The 21,447-nt window shown below is 38.8% G+C and overlaps 3 protein-coding genes across 3 annotated transcripts in view; 1 reads left to right on the forward strand and 2 right to left on the reverse strand.

Annotated features, from left to right (window-relative positions):
* On the reverse strand, positions 1-9,223 carry ddx23 (DEAD (Asp-Glu-Ala-Asp) box polypeptide 23). The gene is made up of 17 exons (XM_020929875.2): positions 9,126-9,223; positions 8,475-8,638; positions 7,975-8,091; positions 7,530-7,623; positions 7,385-7,450; positions 7,026-7,164; positions 6,809-6,942; positions 6,236-6,348; positions 6,014-6,157; positions 4,349-4,574; positions 3,752-3,897; positions 3,490-3,667; positions 2,749-2,991; positions 2,411-2,562; positions 2,041-2,149; positions 1,789-1,963; positions 1-1,438 (listed from the first exon to the last, which is right to left on the reverse strand). The coding sequence occupies exons 2-17, from the start codon at positions 8,636-8,638 to the stop codon at positions 1,215-1,217; spliced, it is 2,424 nt and encodes an 807-aa protein (XP_020785534.1). The 5' UTR covers positions 9,126-9,223; the 3' UTR covers positions 1-1,214.
* Positions 9,224-17,356: 8,133 nt separating this feature from the next.
* On the reverse strand, positions 17,357-20,172 carry LOC110164768 (rho-related GTP-binding protein Rho6-like; the record flags this gene model as incomplete). The annotated part of the gene is made up of 3 exons (XM_055165934.1): positions 17,357-19,237; positions 19,817-19,951; positions 20,044-20,172. Coding segments are annotated over 3 exons (510 nt in total), but the record flags the coding sequence as incomplete, so codon positions are not given.
* Positions 20,173-21,267: 1,095 nt separating this feature from the next.
* The window catches only part of baz2a (bromodomain adjacent to zinc finger domain, 2A), a 16,051-nt gene continuing 15,871 nt past the window's right edge, over positions 21,268-21,447 (forward strand). The window contains 1 exon segment of the mRNA XM_055165935.1: positions 21,268-21,273. Within this exon segment, the coding sequence (XP_055021910.1) occupies positions 21,268-21,273 (6 nt within the window).

Below are 21,447 nucleotides of genomic sequence, written 5' to 3' on the forward strand. Positions count from 1 at the left end.
TAACATTTTATGTACTTTTAATGGTTGGGTCTTTTGTGTTTATTATTCACCAGCAAAACACTTTCACTTTAACTATTTAGCCAATAAAGTGTAAATATGAAACAGTCAAGTATTCTTTTTTGAGCTTCAGTCCCGTCCACTTTAAGCCTGGTATAGTACTGTTAATAGAGTTTCCATTCATTTTCCCCATAGACTTTTTGAAAGATTCCTGTATTGAGACCTGATTATTTTATTAAAACAAACGTTCTTAAAATATACAATTCAGCTAAATGTTTTAAATGGTTGAGATTTGAAGTTTACATTAATTAACTGAGAAGTATACTTTCCATATAGCTGATAATTCATTCCGTGGGTAAAATTTATGGGCATTTTACTTCTGAAACCTGAGGGGTGAATGGGACCACTGAGCTCCAAATAGTACAAAAGATGCATCATTGTGTATTGGTCTCAATCTGAGAAAAGACTGAAAATCATTTCTACTTTCAACAAACTTCACATTTTGAACAATGACAATGTACAAAGGTTTAAATCGTATTACGTTTACAGTTTATTGTACACTTAAAAATGAGAAGCCTACACACTTAAAGTGTAATCTGCTGCTAGTTTGTCAATGTTTTGCAATTTCAAGTCATTTACAATAAAAGGGCTTCGACTGGCCACTGTGGGTCATATTATTTAAAGGTGCACTATGTAACTTTTCTGGTGGAGAGTCCACTATCTGCTTGTCTCCATGGAGAGGTAATTGCTTTGCCTGGAATGTGCCACAGTATAGCATTAAACATACCTATCTAAACAGACAAAAAAGGCCACAATACAGTTACCAGCTTACTACCAAACTCAGAGTAAAAATGCATGCTTTTAGGGCAAGGACTTTTTTTCACAATAAAGACACCTTTAATTGAATAAATGACTAAGTCCTGGTGATGCCACCAGGCCAAGTTACAGGTCAAATCTGTGGAGGCAATCCATGTTTTTCAAGGAATATTTTGACCAATAAAAATACATGAACTGAATAAATGTTAACTATATATGCTTAATACCCGACTGCAAGATTCCAAGCAATACAAAAATACAAAAATTACACAGACAACCAGTTATCAGACCCTATATCCACAAAGTTACATAGAGAACCTTTAAAATAAAGCCCTGAGCACAACGCAAGTGGGATAATTTATCCACTTTATTACAAAAAAAAAAGAAAAACAACAGGGGAATTACGCAAATATAGTCTCCTCTCTCCTCTTCTTGGTGAGGATGGTGCCAGGTTTGTGCTGAGCATCGGGGTGGTTGGCGAGCTCGGGGGGGCAGGTAGAAACTGGACTCTCCAAAATGGCCTGTTTGAGGTCGTAGAAAACTGCAGAATCTTCTTTAGTGAGGAAGGTCATGGCAACACCGCTCTTACCAGCACGACCCGTACGACCGATACGATGGATGTAATCTGTGAGAGAATATACATGAGAAATTAGTGATCAAGAAACTAGAGTATGGGCAGAGTTGTCAAGTATTTTATGATTTTTTTAAATTCATATTTTAGATGGAACAATATAACAATAAAATTTGGGAGCAATAATGTCTGACTGTAGTAACGTTTCTGGTAGAGGGTACACTACCTGCTAGGTTACATAGTGTACCTTTAAATACAATCTAAAGCTATTTTTTTCATGAGTTTTATTTTGATGAGTTATAGATAATATAATATATAAAGTAATAAAATAATACAGATAATACATATTAATTATTTTTTATATATTTAGGTTTAATGTATGAATGTAAAGCTGTGTCTCTCACCTTCTATGTTCTTGGCCATGTCGTAGTTGAGGACCATTGACACATCCTGGATGTCAATACCACGACCAGCAACATCTGTGGCCACCAGGATGTCTTTGGCTCCGGCTTTGAGGTTGGACAGAGCAAACTCTCTCTGCTCCTGGCCCTTTCCACCATGCAGCGTACACGCATTGTACTGGGACAGGGAAAAATTATCATTAAAATCCATACTGTATATTGAAACATATATAGCATGTGTAAAGAGTGTCTTACCCCCATCTTCTCCAGAGATTTAGCCAACACATCGCAACCTTTCTTCTGGTTGACAAAAATAATGATCGGAGGCTCGAAACCGTGAGACAAAACTTCCAACAACTTCTTCCTGTGAAAGTCAAGAGTTCATAGTGTTTAAAATTGTGGAAAAATTACATCATTGATCAGTGTGAACTTTTCATACAAAAAAGCAACACAAAGCGCTTAAAGGGATCATGATCATAAAGAAACTAGATGCTTTTGCTGACTACATCATGCCATTTTAATAGTCTTATAACTCAAAAAATTTGATTTAGAGTGCGCATGTAACCACAGCCACTGATAGCCAATGAGTATAACATTTCCAATAATATGTATTGTATTTGTTTACCTTTTCTCTCCTTCTCCCATAAGCAGAACCTTCTGTTCAACTCTCTCATGGGGTTTGCCGGCAGACCCGATGTACACCACAGCGGGGCGTCGCAGGTAACTTCGTGCCAATCTCTCCACAGCTGGAGGCATGGTGGCTGTGAACATGACAGTCTGCAAGGACACAAGCATTTTACAAAAATTAACAACTCCAAAAAAACTGCATAATCTAGATTTCCCCAATCCATCCCACATTTGGATTTTCTACAGTCCGGAATGGCCAAGAAATAAAAGCCATATTAACCAAAAAATAATATAAATAAAATTATATAAGAGGCACACACAGAGAAATGCCCTTACTTGTCTGTATTTGTGTTTCCCAGACTCAAAGTTGGCCATCATCTTTTCCGGATCCTCGGCTTCATCTGTGTCTGGTTTCTGATTGGTCACTGGGATGTACTCTAAGATCTTCTGGACATCAGGTTCAAAGCCCATGTCAATCATTCTGTCGGCCTCGTCCAAGACCACATATGTGCACCTGCTCAGGACCAGGTAACGGTTCTCCAAAACATCAATGAGACGACCAGGAGTTGCAATCACAATCTGAAGATACAGAGACGAGATAGTGCATATGGTAGAAATATTCAGGGGGTTGAGCAGAGATGGATAGTGAAGTTGCTTCAAAATATTATGGGTTGGGGAGTTTTGGTAGACATTGTATTCAGACCAGGGAGAGTCCTTAAAGGTTTATAGACACAAATTAGAGACTGGTGTGAGCCTCACACTGCTTTCTTGTTGGCTAATCATCTTGGTAATGTGAGTTTCCCCATAGCTGATGCAGTTACCAGTTTTAAGACTTTAGAGCAGCTGATGGTCAATAAGCTTTTTGGACCTATTTTGCCCAATTTAAATGGTACATAATTGGTCAGATTTATGTAGCACTTTTCTACCCTCACTCAAAATGTTTTACATCAAGGAACCACTAACCTCACACAAACTCATACATTCATATATGATCAAGTAGAAACTATAGTTTTTTGTGATAAAATTTGTAGGTTTTTTTTTTGTCGTGTGAAAACACCAAAAATCAAACTCACTCACCTCACAGCCCATCCTGAGCCTGAAGCCCTGGTCTTCTCTGGAGATACCTCCGATAACAGCCACTGTTCGGATCCCCAGAGGTTTTCCAAACTTGATGGTCTCTTCTTCAATCTGCTGAGCCAACTCACGAGTGGGGGCCAAAATAACAGCATAAGGGCCCTGATCAGAGTCCTCAATCCTACACAAACAAACATTAATATATAAATACATTAATACACTAGCATTAACAACATTGACATTAATTAATATTTTGTGTTCTTACCTGTCGATTTTGGGCAGAGTTGTGATCCAGACGAGTAGTGGAATGAGGAAAGCAGCAGTTTTACCACTGCCAGTCTCAGCCACACCGATGATGTCTCTGTTCTGGAGTCCAATGGGAATGGCCTGCCTCTGAATAGGTGTTGGATCCTGGATTTCATGAAAAAAATTATTAATTGTATCACTGAAAAACGCAAGGCGACATACTATACATTTTATTCTAGCTTTTTAATATTTTCAACTGCATATCTTGAAGTAATGCATATGAATGGAAATTGCCCAATTTGAGTTTTGTAATTAACTGTTTTTAAAGTTTATGCTCTTCACAGATGGGTAAAAACAAAGAAAGAACAAAGAAAGTACACACAAGTCAAAATAAGGAATCCTTTAAACAACAGGAACACTTACAAGTAAAATTTTTCCATTTAAAAAGCAAGAAAACAAGATTAACTACTTTAACTTTCTCAAAGGGTGTATTGGATATTCAAACTTTGGATTATAGTTAAAGCATCAAAAAGTCGATAAAAATTATCTTTCTTCTGTAAAACTCAGAATATCCACACACACAAAAAATCACTAAACAATATTTATTCACACTGACCTTGTATCCACATTTGTCGATGACCTCCAGGATGTGAGCGGGCAGGGCATACTCCTTCCATGTGCGGATGGGGTTGGGGATCTTGCCTCCTTTGGTGGTGATGCTGTAATCCTCTCGGAAGATTCTCCAGTCTCTGTCCGTCATTTCATCCAGTTTCTTCTGAGACCAATGCCTGTCGTCCCAGCGTTGCTTGGCCTCCTTCTTACGCATCTTCTTCAACCTTGTCCTGAAAAAATATAGATAAACTTAGCATGAGGTTTTGAAATTAGAATAGAATTAAAGTGAATAGGTAGGGTGAGACAATGATGGAGCAGTGGGATACTTTTTGTTCCTGTCTATTGTGTAAATATGGTTGTATATTTCATTAAATGTTACCCCTCACAGTTTTTTATGTTTGTTTGCTTGTTGTTTTTTTAGTTAGATTTGGTTATATTCCGACTAAAATAAAACAACAACAAAACAAATTGCCTTTATATACTGCAGCATTTTTTAAATGAATAAAAATCTATCCTAAATTATTATATCCAGCTTTCATCACTGCTGTTAAACTTTATATCTTGTACAGGACCATTGCAGGTTTACAATAGGGCAATAAGATTAACCTAGGGCTGGGCAATATGGAGCAAAAAATGTATCTCGATACATTTTGCTATATGTCGATATACGATATATATCTCGATATCTGTAGAGGAAAAATAACCCCCCAAAACTACTGCAAAAACAAATATGCCAAATTCCACAATGTCTTTTTTTACTGAAGTGCAAGAGGTAGGCAGTTTATGTAGGAACAAAGTGCCACATTTAATTATTACAAAATATCCCTGATTACATAAATAATAACTTAACTGTAAAATAAAAGAAATTATACATATTGCCTTCTTTTCATTCATAAATAAAACAACTCAAGCTCATCTTTGCATTAACTCTATTAAACCACACGATAACCATGAGCTCCTTTAGCAGAGGAAGCTTGGGAGGTTCTTTATTTTAACAGATTCATGTTCCTCACCAGCAGTAAGGAGCTCTGAGGTATCCCACAAGCCACTGCGCAGATCAAACCCAATGTTTCCAAATACTGTTATACAAGTTACACTGCAGCAGATTATTGATTAAAAACTTCTGCATAAATAAACTTTACATTACTAAACTTTACAACAAATAAAGCATAATGATTACAGAGCCACATCAGCCCGTTTGAGATTCTAATGTGTTTGATGCAGTTTTGCACACATGTGTTTACGTTTTACAGAAACGAAACTTAAAAGCGCATGGCTGATTTGCATAAACAGCCGCTCCTTGTGCTGCTAATGCAGTTCAGCTTCTTTCGGACTAAAGGACACGAATCAGTGGAATATGAGGATGTGCTGCTGATGGTCTTGTCTGTAAATGGTGGAAAAGGTTCGTGGTGCTAGAAGCTTTTCATTGGCACCAACTTTCGGCATTTACGGCGGTAGTGAATGAGCGAGCAAAATCAAGGAGGCGGGGGCGTGCAGAGAGAAGGCAAACAAGCGAAGCGGCGAAATCAGAATTGAATATAAGCAGAGCTATCGCTATACCAACTGAAGTCAAGTGCATACGTATCACAGTTTGAAAACCAATGTAATAGTTTGTAACTGAAATATTAACACCTCCAGATATACATATAGAATAAAATACAATACTCACTCCTCTTGCTCCTTCTCCTCTGTTGTACGTCTCTTTTCCATCAGATCGCCATAGAAACGAGACTGCTCTCTCTTCTGCTGCTTTAAGTCGATGCCGGCGATGAATCCTCGTCCATACAGCTGAACTTGGTGTTTTTCTTTGTATCTAATAAAATACACTCATACAATGTTAGCCAGTGTCACCTCATGTTTAATACATTTAGTTCTGTGTCTGTTGACTTACATTGGGTTGTAGTCTACCGATGTGTCTTCGGAAGCATCCCATTCAAACACAAACTTCCTGTCATTTAAGTGTCGAGTTCTTCTGCGCTTTTTCATCCCACCAAGGTAGCGCTCCTGCAAAAAAAAAAAAAAAAACATTAAGTAAGAAATTGAGAGTTACAATTAAGACTTACGAAGCACAGTGTAAACATGTCCATGAAGGGAATGCTGAAGTATGAACTGCTAAACTACTGCAAGTAACACATACATTTGAGAACATGTTAATAGAGGCCTAAACTGCACAAAGCAGGTTCTATACCACATTTTTATATTCCTTAAATAATTTTACCATTTGTACCTATGCCAACTGTGATTTTGATTTTCTTTCATCTAGCCCTAGCCTACTAACATATATTGCTGTCGTGTCCTTGGGCAAGACATTTTTCCCTACTTCTCTGAAAACACCCACCCCACAAAAGCTGCAGCCTCAGCTATAATTCTCCTTTATACAGAATCTCACTTCTTACCTAATACCATATTGCCCTAATATTATATGTAATTTATCTCCATTATAATTATACATTAATCATTTTACCTTAATGGCCACTAATTCTTTGCCTTTGTCTTTTTCTTCTCTGAGCTTCTGTCGTCCATCATCCTCCTCATTCCCATTGTTCTCTCGCTCCATGCGCTCTCTTCTTTCTCGTCTCTCCCTCTCCTGAGGATCTTCTGTTATATACATTTTCAGTTAGTGAGTGGAAATGTTATGTTAAATATTATAAACAAGAACAAAGTAAAAACACAACACATACCCAGCATTTTACGCCCCATATCCTGAAAAACCCTTCTCTTCTTTCTTTCTTCATCAATCATTCTTTTTCTTTCTTCCATCTGTTGCTCACGACGTTTTATTGCCTCAGCCTCTCGCTCAGCCTTGGACAAGAACTTGGGCTGTACATAAGGAGAACAAAGTTATAGCTGCTCTTTAGCACAAAAAAGCCCATTGTTACTATGTGCAGAATTTTGAAAACTAGCTTATAAAATACACTATACAAAAAAAAAAAAAAAAATTGGATTGGATTGCATAAAATGTGCAGCTAATGTAATGGACATATTTGTCAAGTGAATAAAATTGGAGTAAATCATAAATTCCCATTGAGATAATATATACCTTCGCCTCGGCTTCCTCTTCTGCTTTTTTCTTTGCCAGAAGCTCCTCTAAGGAGAGTGGTTGGACCTGAACAAAATATTAAATAAATTCAAAATGTTAAACAAGAGTAATTTAATGGTTTAAGTCTAATATTCTCTATCCATACTTTCTCTTTCTTCTTTGTATCTTCTTCTTCCTCCTCAGTCTTTATGTCTTTTTCCTTCTTAATTTTGGCATCTTTAGATCTGGGAGATAGACTTCTGCAAAATGAAACAAGACTGTAAGAAAAACTCCAAGGCTATTAATACATTTACAAAACCAGTATTTGAAGATTTCAGATTTCATGACAGCAGAACATTTCACGACTTTCTAGTGTAACAGTGAAAAGCTAATCAGTAATATACTTGCTCTGAATTTCCTTAGACTTAGACAAACTTTATTGACCCACAAGGGAAATTATTTGGACACAGTAGCTCACACAGCACAATATTATAATAATAAAGAGCAAAAATATAAATGGTAAAATAAATTCTAAATAAGTAGCATAAAAAAACAATCTAGATATAGGGCCATCAATACATCTAAAAAAAATTACATATCAAAAGTCATACCTGGACTTTTTGCGATCTTTGTCTCGCCGATGGCTATCTCTGTCTTTACGACTTCTGTCTCTGTCCTTTTCTCTGTCACGATCCTTGTCTCTGTCTTTGTCTTTTGCTCGGCGATCTCTGAAAGCAAAAATGTTTAGGTCTTTGTATAAAACTGGAAAAATATTCAGTCCAAACACAGAAATTTTTTTTTACATGGATGACATGATAAGATATAGTTTCTCTTGGGACTGAGGGTTGCATGCTTTAACACAGAGATATAATTAGGAAAGGATGAGAAAGGCACACAGATCAAACTGGATGGTCCGACATATATAGAGGAGGAGCAGTGAATAGCAGTGAAGAAGGATTTTAAGTTTGGGAAAGCCATTCAGGAGGTTTAAAGGAAGACCAAACACTGGAGTTGGTTAATATTAGAGAATAAGAGACAAGTGGAATTTGCTGCTTTAAATTCTGAAAAGGAATTAATCAAAGGAAGACGGACTAGAGGAGATCTGGCTTACCTCTCTGCAGATTTGGACCTGTTACGCTCACGAGAACGATGCCGCTTTCGTGACGGTGACCCCTTACGGTCTCTGTCCCGCTCTCTGGACCGACTGCGTTTCCTCTCCCGGTCTTTGGCCACGGAGGACTCTGCCTCCTTTCTGTCACTGGAATCTGCTGCCATCTAATAACAAAAGAAAAACATGAATCTCGCCATTTACCTTCAGTTTGCTAGTGCACACAACTAAATAGATCTAAAGCATCTTACTTTCATTTAACAAGAAATCCATCAATTTCAAGATGAACAATTTCATCACATTTTAACTTCTAATAATTAATTAATTCTTCTAATAATCGTACTTAAAAATGTAGAAACCTTTCTGTGTTTAACGGTTAAATTAATTCCCAAATTATATACTAAATGAACAAATATCACTAGTATAAACACACTGCTAAAAATATTTTACATTAAACAGCAAGTTATTACAAGATAATAGAAGACTAGGCAAATGAATGCAATGCGATGTTAGCTTACAAGTTAGCAACGCGATTAGCTCTATGGCTTAATACAAATACTTGCAATTATTTAAGTCACATTAACAAATGCAACGCATAATTTCTAAACTATATAACGTACGTATGGTTATGTAAGTCGAAAATCCAATGCTTACTTTATTATCTCAGTTCAATAACTTTCTTGATGCGATGTGTTTACGATTCACGAAGATTCCATACTGTAGGAGCGCGCAGGGGATTGTGGGAGTGGTAGTATGTATGGTCGTATCGCACTGATCGGATGCTATGTTGAAACTTCATTTCCCAACATGCTTTGCTGAGTGTGTTAGGACCTCACTGTTTGGCCTCAGGGACGCCTAAATGCCTGTATAAAATGTATTTCTATGCTGTTTTGTACAACAATAAACACAAGGTGGCACAAGAGTGGCAAAAGTTGGGCATCTTTAATATAGACAGTAGGCTAACTTTATGTGGGTACAACAGAGATATATTATTAAAATATGAAAAAATTATTTATTCCCCTACTGAACAGAAGGAAGCTTGGTTTGAATACTGGATACATATTACCCAGGAGCATTCTGCCATTGTGTCTCTGGGCAGGACACTTCACTAGGTTGACCATCTCAAATTGCAGAAAAAGAGGGACTTTGTTGCAGGTGGTGAGGCTTGGAAGAACAATTAACTGATTTCTTTGTGAGAAAGAAAGTTTGTTTTGTATGTAAATATCACATGGTAAATGTCTCTAGATAAATGGGGTAAGGGATAGAGGCCTAAATAGTTGTGCAGGACAACCAAAAGGGGGAAGTGGTGGTTCCACCACATTGCCATCGGCTGTCTTTGTAATATTAGACTTACATGATTACTTTAATCAGCAAAACATATTTTGATAAAAGTAACAGGTCATAAAATTTCATAGGTCCCTTGTATTCCACTGAGATGAGGCAAGCAAAAATATTGTTAATGTATAAGGTATGGTATGTATGTGTATTGTATACAATGTATTTCTGGGTGTTTGATTTTGTCCATGCCCCCATCGAAGAAGAATACTCTCATATGGTAGAATCAAAAACTACCTTTATTTTCCTCTGAGAAAGATCCTTCGTGCATCCTCACAGACCAACAAGAAGGCAGAGATTTTGACTCCAGCTCAGACGGGCCCAGTGCTGATTCTTATTCTACACTTGTGTTTTATCCAGCGGGAGATCAAGAGAGATTTATGAAGCCCTTCTGAAGGTGAAACCATTCCAGCAGCAACTTCAAAGATGGTGGTATAAAATATACAAAAGAGGCAAGATACTGAAGAGAACATATTTATATTTCAAACCAGGGAATGTTAACTGCATTTTAAGTGTTTGATTTATTCATGTAAATAGATATTTAATGCCATATTGGGGAACATTCTTGACAAAGCAATATCTCTCTCACTCACTCTCTCTCTCTCTCTCTCTCTATTTGTCTATCTATCTGTCTATTTATCTATAGTTATTTATTGTGCACCATTACGAACATTAAACTTTATATTTTTACTTTCAAAGATACTTGTGTCGGAACACTTTATGGGAATAATCTGGGGCCAGGAAATTCTCAATCTAAGTGGGACTTTCCTAGTTTTCCATATTAAGAAAAAAACAAAACACCTAAGCCACTGTTGCTACGCATAGTCTATAAATAAACATTTGGTATATTAAAAAGATTCCCAATGAGTCATGATCATTACAGTAAAAGTGAAAGTAAAGGGAAGTGTGTTGGAAGTATCTTCCAACAATCAGGATCAGTGGATCACTGTCAGTTAATGATTGTTTTGCTCATTGCTGAATTGTGTAACTGTGTAATGATAACTTACCTAATGGTGAGTGGACACATAAGGTACTGATAAGCTATGCCACGTAGTTAGATATGAGGCAAATGAATAGAAAAAGACAAAAGTTTGGTTAAGTTTGGTGCGTGAGTAAACTTTGTGACTGGAAGCCTCCGATTCTTCACAGAATGATGTAATCAGAAAAGTGAAGCCATGTTGTGATAAAACCACTCTTTATCTGGAGATGTCTTCCTCTGTCTTATCTAAACTTGAGCAGAGATTAAACTGAACAGAACATTATGTTTGATTTAATTCAGTTTCTAGGGATGTATCAAGATCAAAATATCACTGATTAGGTCCTATCACAATTTTAAAATAATGTATGATGATATTCTCCCTCAAAGAAAAAATATCAAATGCACTGTTGACTCTCAATGCCGTCTATGCTCTATCACACTTTTTAATTAATATACCATAAACGCCTTCCACCTCCACATGCTTTTGCAGGCAGTGGATTGGCTGTAGATCTCTGAACCAGAAACCAAGCCTAGTCTAAACCACTGACTGAACTCAGTGTAAACTAAAACTAGAGGTTCAAATCAGAACTACAGGACTTATTTTGTAATTAAGAAGATTCAGGAAACCTTCTGGTGTCGTGAGTTGGGGAGAAGGACAAAAGAGTTTCAAAACAGTTTCCAGATCAGTCCCATTAGACTCCATTATCATTTCTCAAATATTTTCTGGATCCAGCTAAATCTTTCCTGGATTCTTCAAGAGAAATGGAAAATGCATTCTTCTAAACAGAGGATTAAATTAACCTGGGTTTAATTATAGACCTCAGGACAAACAGGTTGTATTTCTGATTCCCGCACTGGGATCAGAGAGGTATGTGCCAGCAAACACAATGAACTGTTTAGTATACACAACACAAACTGACACACATCCATAAATCAACAGCTGTACAAAATCAGGCATGAAAGAGAGCATGAGATGTCACACTTAATCTTTTAACAATGGTACAAAATTCAAAGCAGGATTTGCATATTTTGTATGTTTAACCAAATAATCCTTATGTTTATTTAATGCTGTTGCTGCTGCAGGTTTGGCTACATGCTAATACCATGGATGTTTAATATTAATGTAAATCTTTCCTCAGGGTTCAGGGCTCTGTTTGATCATATTTGCAGAAAGGAAAAATAAAAACATTGTACCTTAAAATTGCATATTTTATTGACTAATATTGAGTATGTTATGAATAATTAAATTTTTTTATTTTTTAATCATATTAGAAAATGAATTAATTAAACAAATACTTAATGACTATAGCATGATTTAGTAGAAGGACATGGTAAGAAACACACTTCAGGAAATTTAAGTATATTGAGCTCTTCTACTCACCATTCATTGCCAGTGAGTAAACTGTCAGGATGATTCTATCTCTGTATGGCACAATTTAGGGTTCCATAATGGGACCATTGTTGTGTGATCTCTTTATAAAGTACTTGCATTGGATTAACCTCCAGGCAGATGAAATAGTTTTACACCATGCAGCCCCACCTAAATTGTAGAAATTGTAGGATTATGAAATGTTATCCATGATTTTTTTGTGCACATAAGGACGACAAAAGAAATATTTTATACTCTGCACTTCTTTTTTAATGCACGTAGGCCTTTTTTGTTAAAAGTCCTATATTACACAAAATTAACTCGATGACCTTTAAGTCAAACAGATACCTGGACTTATGTTTTGTTTCATTCACACATGCTTGAGTAATCCTTCATTAGTAGTCTGTGTGCATCTACAAAGCTCACAATACTCTGTTCCCCTTGTGTTGTTATGAAGCAGTTACATTTTACCTTTTGTTTGATAGAAATATGCAAATCCTAGTGAATCTAGATTCTACTGAAGATGTATGGAGTTTAAAAACACAGTGGAGCACTTCCTGTATTACCACATGACATCACAAGGTGAAGTGATTTCAATTTGAGAGAAGCACTCAGCCTAAATATGCAGGATTTGTGTGTTAAACATGTGAATGAAACAAAACAAAACTCCAGGTATGTTTTGGATGAGAAAAATACATTATAACATACACCAGAAAATAGAGTAATATGGGACCTTTAAATACAGAATATAATGGTATATAATATAAATTATAGGATGCTCACAGAATGGTATTGATGCTCGGTTGACATACAGACTTGACTCCATCTGAGCCTCATGTCATATAGCTGCAAGGGCTTCTGTTGAGTGTTTAGAGCTCATACCATAATGTGCAAATGTGTCAGATCACTCATCATCAGTATCCAGGCAGCAGAGGTCTACTACAAACCCCTCCAGTGCTGCTCTGTTACCCCTCACCCCCTGATACGCCTTCCCCTCTTTCTCCCTCTCAGTCTCTCCCTTTCACCCTCACTCTGCTGGAGAAGAGGTCTGATAGGTGGATATGTGTTGTTATGCACCACATGTGACAGTCGGGTGATCTGCTTATTTACTAAGTGAGGCATAGTATATGTCTAAAATTAGGTTATGTCTTTGAGAAGAAGTTATATTTTTATAGTCTTATATTATGCATAACTGGTTCCTGTGAGCTTTGTTATAATGTAGTTACTCATCAAAAACATACCTGGGGTTGCATGTTGTTTCATTCCTACACGTCTGAATAATCCTTTGTTATTATTAGTCTGTCTACATCTCCAAATCTCAAAATGCTCTGTTGCACCTTGTGATGTCATGAAGCGGTGTTTTCATGTTAACAGCTATCTTTTACCTTGGCAAGAGACTGGCAATTCCACGGTTGAAATCATTTAAATGATTCTAGTGAAGGTGCATGAAGATTAAAAACATAGTAGGGCATTATTACTACATGACATCATAGGGTTCCACCCCAAATCCAGCACCTTGAGATTCTACATGAGCCGGAAAGAAGGAGGCCAAGGACTAGTGTGTGTGGGAACAACTATCCAGGATGAAATATCCAAGCTCCATAAGTACATCAAGGACAAGGCCCCGACAGATGACGTGCTCAGAGAATGTCTCAGACAGTGGAGTTTAGAGGCAGTACAAGCCTACATGGGGCATGCCACTGAAACATAACTGAATTGGCTAATATCAAGAAATCCTACCAATGGTTTGAGAGGGCTGGTCTAAAGGACAGCACAGAGGCAGTCATCCTGACTGCACAGGAGCCTGGGCACTTGAGCAATACTTGTGCTCAGATCTGCCACACCAGACAAGACCCAAGGTGTAGGCTCCTGAGACAATCCAGTGTAAGATGCTGCTGGGAAAGCATACATGGAGTGACATAACCAAGTGGCAGGCATAGTGTACAGAAACATCTGTGCAGAGTACAGGCTGGAGACCCCAAGGTCAAGGTGGGAAACACCTTCAAAGGTTGGGGAGAACAACCAAGCCGAGATCCTGTGGAAAATCCATATACAGACTGACAGAATGGTGATGGCAAATCAACCAGACATAGTGGTGGTGGATAAGCAAGAGAACAAAGCTGTGGTGGTGGACATTGCAATACCAAGCAATGGTAATATAAAGAAAAAATAACTATAAAAAAACTAGAAAATACCAGGGGCTGAAGGAAGAGCTGGAAGGCCTGGAAGGTGAAGGCATCAGAGGTACTCGTGGTGATCAGAATCGGAGCACTACTGTATCTATCTCTCTCTCTCTCTCTCTCTCTCTCTCTCTCTCTCTCTCTCTCTCTCTCTCTCTCTCTCTCTCTCTCTCTCTCTCTCTCTCTCTCTCTCTCTCTCTCTCTATATATATATATATATATATATATATATATATAGTAACCATGGGTTATAAGAGCAACCATGGGAGCCATGAGACACGATACCCACCATGGAAAAGACGGTTAGAGGCTAAAATCAAGGAGGCGAGGAGAGAAGTGAGCCAACTGTCAGAGGCTCAGAAAGGTGCAATGAAAAAGCAAGTACCCAAGAGGTACAACCAGAGGCCCATACCTGAAGCACTCGAAACTGCTAAACAAAGGCTCCAAGCCTTGGCCAGTCGCCTAAAGAGGTACACAAGAGATAACAAAGCCAGACGAATAAAGCGGTTGTTCACGACACAACCGGCGAAAGTGTACGCTTAGTGGCAGGGTAATAACACCAGAGCAGACCCACCAAGGGTGGACACTGAGAGGTACTGAAAAGGCATATGGGAGAGGGAGGCATCACATAACTCAGATGCACAGTGGCTAGTGGATCTGAGAGAAGACCACAGCAACCTCCCTGTACAGAATCCAGTCACCATCACAGTGGCAGACATCCAGGAAAGTGTCTCAGGTATGAAAAACTGGACCGCACCGGGCCCTGACATGATCCATGCGTACTGGCTAAAGAAGCTCACTGCCCTCCACGAGCGCCTGGCAGCACAAATGAACCAGCTGCTAAGGGATGGGACTCACCCTGAAATGCTAATCCAAGGACGTACGATTCTGATTCTGAAGGATCCCTCAAAGGGTGCAGTCCCATCCAACTATCGGCCAATAACCTTGTCTCTCCACAACATGAAAGCTCATGTCAGGCATAATCACGGCTAAGATAAGTGGGCACATAGATCAATACATGAGCGCAGCACAGAAGAGCATTGGCAAAAACACCAGGGGAGCCAAGCACCAACTCCTGGTTGACCGAACAGTCGCTCGTGACTGCAGAACCCGTAAGACCAACCTGTGCACAGCCTGGATTGATTACAAGAAATCCTATGACTCAATGCCACACACATGGATCACTGAGTGCTTGGAGCTGTACAATATCAACAGGACTCTAAGGGCCTTCATTGCAAACTCAGTGCAGTTGTGGAAAACCACCCTTGAAGCCAATGGCAAGCCACTTGTATAAGTGTCCATCAAATGTGGCATATACCAAGGAGACTCACTGTCCCCACTGCTGTTCTGCATAGGTCTGAACCCCCTCACCAAAATCATTGACCGCACTGGCTATGGATAACAAACCCAAAAAATGGGGCCACCATCAGTCACCTCCTCTACATGGATGACATCAATCTGTACGCTAAAAGTGAGAGAGACATCGACTCACTGATCCACACCACAAGGATCTACAGTACAGACATTGGGATGCCTATCGGGCTTGAGAAATGTAGCAGGATGGTGACAAAGACAGGGAAGGTAGTCCACACAGAGGGGGTGTCACTCCCAGAGGGAACAATAGCATATGTTGAGGACAGTTACAAGTACCTTGGTATCTCACAAGCAAATGGCAACCTCGAAGAGGCAACAAGGAAAGCGGCTATGGCCAAATACCTGCAAAGAGTGAGATAAGTCCTAAGAAGCCAGCTCAATGGGAAGAACAAGGCACAGGCAATCAACAGCTACGCCCTGCCAGTGATCAGATATCCTGCAGGAATCGTAAGCTGGCTAAAGGAGGAGATACACACCACAGATGTTAAGACACAAAAGCTCCTGATCATGCATGGAGGGTTCCATCCCAAATCCAGCACCCTGAGACTGTACGTAAGACGAAAGGAAGGAGGCCGGGGACTAGTGAGTGTGGGAACCACTGTCCAAGATGAAACATCCAAGCTCCTTGATGAACATCAAGGCCCCGACAGATGAGGTGCTCAGAGAATGTCTCAGACAGTGGGGTCCAGAGGAAGAGGTGCTGGAGGGACCATCATGGCAGGACAAGCCCCTACATGGGGCGTACCACTGGAACATAACTGAAGTGGCTAATATCAAGAAATCCTACCAGTGGCTTGAGAGGCCTGGCCTGAAGGACAGCACAGATACCAGGAAAAACAACGGGCATCTCAGTCCAGAAAAGTGCAGTACTGGGGACAGCAAAGATACTGCGCAGAACTCTCAAGGTCCCAGGCCTCTGGTAGAGGACCCGAGCTGGACAAGGGTGAGAGTGCCCAACCACGGTGGAAGGTGAGAAACATATATATATATATATATATATATATATATATATATATATATATATATATATATATATATATATATATATCCAATATAAAAATATTCAGGTCCATGGGTGCTTTTATGATAAGTATATATTATGCAGCCCTATAATTCATACGTTCCACTGGTGTCGTGTCCTATCTTTTTACTGGACTGGAAGAGGAAGTATTGTAGAGTGGACTTGATAAGAGCAGAGGAGAGAAAGACAAAGCAAAGAAACACTAAACAGATATGAAAACTGGTTACATAAGAAATGCAGAATCTTTCCAGAGAACATTTTATCACTGTAGTGGTCAGTATTTCTCAGAGCTGCTTCATACCTTCATAGACCTGGGTTAGATCTGGTCTAGTCCTGGTTAGACCCATCCAGGACAAAAAGCCATTTGAATTTGTTAACATGGTTAAACATATATTGTGCATTTAAATCTTGCATTGCATTGACCCCAGGCCCTTTTCATGCTTCAGTGACGCATCAGACATAGGTCTCCTGTCAGATCATAATTAGGGCTCCACACCACACACACGCGCACACGCACACGCACACGCACACGCACACACACACACACACACACACAAATATTCAGTGATCATGATAAGGCAAAAGTAGGTTAGAGTGATAAAATACAGTCTAATGCACACAGCAGAATTAACTTAACATCTTTATTTATTTAAATAAACATACAAACTGAAATAGCATCACAACAGACAATACTTAATATTACATTTTTACAAATATCTGCTTCAGCAACATTCTTCTGGTGCATTTAAGGGGAGATACGGTCTGTACATTAAATTCGCTTAAATAACAAAAGAGAGACTAGGGCATGAGCCAGAAGAATGGTCTGAATGCGATCTATACACAGAAGAATGATTGCAGAAAATATCATGATTGTTTTAGATGCATCTTTGCATCGCTCAGCCCTCTTACAGCTCAGTTCAAACAGTGAAACTCTAGAAATTCTGCAGTATCTCTGTCTGACCTGCGCTTCACTGGGGCTTGTGCTACAAACACGCGGCGCCCTCTCAGACAGGAGCTGCCCGGCTCCTCGGTTGCTAAGCAACACGTTAAATTCCAGTGTTCTGTGCATCCAAAGAACTCAGACCTCCAAATCATCCTCCCTTTATCCACCCCTCTGTCAGCAGTGATGATATAAGACACTTTTGAATAAAAAGCATTAGCAACAATTGTACAGTAATAATGTGTGCATGTGACTGGAGGCATGTAAGAATAATGAAGTTAACACTACTTCTGCTTAAAATTAACCAAATCATCAATAATAGGGATTCAAATTCCCCATACAGGACCTGCCTGTGTGAACTGCATACTGTTTACTCACTCAGTCACAGCTCAAACCATCTGCAGTTAAATTGCAGAGTAATCCAATTATTAGTAATCCCACACTTTCAGCATGTGTCTTATATTGAGTAACAAACATGGTGCAATGTCCCGCTCACATATAAATGCCTCGTACATAAATAGCTTGCAGCTCGTTTCCACAGCGGCTCTTTTGTTTTGGTCGCGCCTCAGACTCGTGTGAGTGCTGCTGACTCACGGTGCTGCTCCTCAGGATGTGCTCTGCTCTTCCTACTCCTCCTCCTCCTCCCTCCACCTTCACAAACCAGCTTTGCTACATCCATGCCCCCATCACCAACTTTAGTATAAATACCCCACATTATGTGAACTGTCTGGTATAACATTTCATTTTCACCCCTTCTCAATATGACCATAACAATTACACTATTAGAAAGATGGAAGGAATTAGCTCTGTAATATGATTTTAAATGATAATATTTAAATACTGTTGAATGCACTGCTAGTAACCATGTCCGAGTATAACGCACAGTTTATTCTTTAGGCACAACCATTTTTTGTGGCATGGTGCGAGATTTCCATTCTTGGCCTATATTTAAGATGATACTGTACTCTGTCTGCTTCTGTTCAATAAATAAACTTCTAGTACAGATAATAAACTCTTACTCTTTGCTTTCTATTGCATGTTTATAATAACTGAATAAATCTGCAAATGGGTGCCCTTCAGTCCTGGACACATTTGCAGCCAGTCCATCCATTGGAGCGGATATTTCTTCTCTGTGGTTCTCCTCGAGGTTTCTCTATTTCCCACTGGGTTTGGGGAATTTTTGTAGGAGGCGCTCTGACACAGTTATTCTTTTGATTGTTTCCTGTGAATGTTACTTAATCTGTGTGATGGTTATTAACCAGTGGCTGATTTTTGTTGTGATTTGGGGCTTTACAAAAATACATTGAATTGCTTGTAAGTGTTCACATGACGGAGCAGCTTTTGGAGCGATCCTTGGTGAAGGAGGAGGAGAGGAGCTCAGATTTGTTGGGCAGGTGTAGTAGTCTTTTGGACAGGCGTCGTACTGGGCTGGTCTTGTTGGGGGGTTGTAGTTTGTTCATACAGGCCTGAGCCGTGGTCCTGAAAACACTGTGGATACTCTTCTCTGATGTGAACGCAGAACACTCCAGGTACGTCTCTGCTCCCAGCTGTTTGGCCAATGATGTGCCCTGGAAATAGCAGTTACAATAAAGTTAAATTAAAGTGACAAGTTTGACAACTCACTTCATAAAACTGTTAATATATGTAGTTCAAATATTGCTTGTTTTCCCTAACTTGACAATTTTGGTTAGTTTAAAAAAGTACTTTCTAGGTGGAGCAGCAGATGTGACATACATGGATGTGATAACTGCTAACTATTTAAATTTGGCCACAAGCTGTTGTCTGAATATATATGACAATACTTTATTAAAAAGATGTTTGACCTGTCAGAAATTAAAAAAAAAAGTTTTAACTGTTAGAGGATAGACTGTAGATCTCGTAAAAAATAATAGCATAGCATCGAGTAAAAAGCACATCAGTTTTAAAATGTGCCTACAGCACAACATAGCCCACACTGAAACAACACAAATCAGAACTAAACATCAGAAAAACAGGGTCAGACCAGGGTTAAACCAGGACTAAACCAAAAGTAAACCATGACAAGAGGTCAAAACCAAAACTAAATCTAGTCTCAACTTGGTATCATCTTGATGAATCTATACGCAGAGTACAGCCTTGAATGTATAGTATTAGGTCATGGTGGTCACCTGTTCATATGAGATGGGCGCTTGCTTCTGATTGGACAGCTCGATGCGAGTGCAAACATCTGTTCGGAGGTCAGTCTTGCAGCCGATGAGAAGGATACGTGTGTTTGGGCAAAAGTCCTGGATCTCTGTTTTCCACTAAAACAAATAAAATCAGGATAATTAATAATGCTTTTCAATTTAATTATTTAACATCTGATTAGTTGTAAGAGGTTTATAAAGGTAAGTACCTTTTTCAGAGCACTGTCCACTGTGTCTGGTCGGCTGATGTCAAAACACAAGAGCACAGCATCTGAATCACTGTAGCATAAAGGCCGCACGTTGTCATAGTAAGGAGAACCTGCAAAAAGAAACACAAATTATATTGGTCACTATTTTTAAATAGACCTCTAATACTAGTTGATTAGTTTGGAAGACAATTAATAATGCACTATGTAGATTTTCTGGATCTGATCTGTGGAATGGTGACCCTGACTGGCTAATGCATCCTTTTTAAGGTTTTATGCCATACTGCGCAACATTTGAGCCAAATCAATAGCGTCTCCATGGAAACAAACAGGTGCTGTACCATCCACCCGAAAAGTTACATAATGTACCTTTAAGTTTTGCTTTCACAGCTCTGTCTTCTCACTTGCTGTACTTTTTGAAAATGGCCATGTTGGATGGACAAAGAGTGTTAAAACAAAATCTAAAAGTGACTGTGGTCTGATGCAACACTTCATTCCCAAACAGATCCCCCATGCCAAAGTGATAAGAGAGCAAACGGCACCTTACGCCCTCTCACACAGTTGGTGAAAGTTCCCTCTATTACACAATCACGAACCAAACTTTCCTGTCAACATTCCAATAAAGTTATTTTGACATTTTTCCCATACTTATTCAACAGTCTATTCATCATATTATCACGAGTTATCAAGGAAATGGGTTAAGTCCACAATGCTAAAATAACTATCTCTCAAAGGAAGCGCTAAAAAGAGAATGAGGATGTCCGCTTCACATTGTTCATCTTATCATCCCCACACCTCAACAATACATATTTACTTCCTGCTTTTACCATTGGGGACTAGATTTGAACTCTACTAATTCTTTCCAAACACTAAAATGTGCTTGTATTTCAATGAACAATGCTCTTGGCAGGTGTCTGAGAAAGGTGGAAAATTACAAGTAGGAAATTTTGGAAGCATACATGATAATAATGTTCCTTTCCAAGTGATACAGTCGAATGATAATTGAATTGCACTGACATCATGCTGGGGGAAGAATGTTCATCAGCTACCATGGTGACACAATGTACACATTAGCTATAACTAACAAAAAAGACTGTCCGAAAACTCAAGAAAGACACAAAATGCATTTAAACAACATATTTTCAGGAGCCTGTGAGCAATACAAGCGTTCATGGTCCTATTTAGGTGTTTGATTTTCAACAACAAGACTGACTAACAAAAAAAATGATGGCTGTATGTCTATGTCTCTATCTAACAGCTCACAAAATTCCATCCAAAATACAGGGAGTTTCAATGTAGAAGCACATATTTCTTCAATTAACATGCATTTAAAAAATAATGGTATTGATATATATTATGTTATATACAATAATTATTGTGTAAATTAGGGACACTTTGGCCCTTGTT

Source organism: Boleophthalmus pectinirostris, unplaced genomic scaffold (genome assembly GCF_026225935.1).
Source record: "Boleophthalmus pectinirostris isolate CB_2022bp ecotype Guang Dong unplaced genomic scaffold, ASM2622593v1 HiC_scaffold_8, whole genome shotgun sequence".
Classification (NCBI taxonomy): domain Eukaryota; kingdom Metazoa; phylum Chordata; class Actinopteri; order Gobiiformes; family Gobiidae; genus Boleophthalmus; species Boleophthalmus pectinirostris.

What these genes read in the sequence shown, in the direction of transcription:
- ddx23 (XM_020929875.2), bottom strand. Translation starts at nt 8,638, where the DNA reads ATGGCAGCAGATTCCAGTGACAGAAAGGAGGCAGAGTCCTCCGTGGCC. An exon ending in TATGGGGCGTAAAATGCTGG is followed by an intron (nt 6,943 to 7,025) that starts GTATGTGTTGTG and finishes TGTATATAACAG; the next exon opens with AAGATCCTCAGGAGAGGGAG. An exon ending in ACTCTGCCCAAAATCGACAG is followed by an intron (nt 3,668 to 3,751) that starts GTAAGAACACAA and finishes TTGTTTGTGTAG; the next exon opens with GATTGAGGACTCTGATCAGG.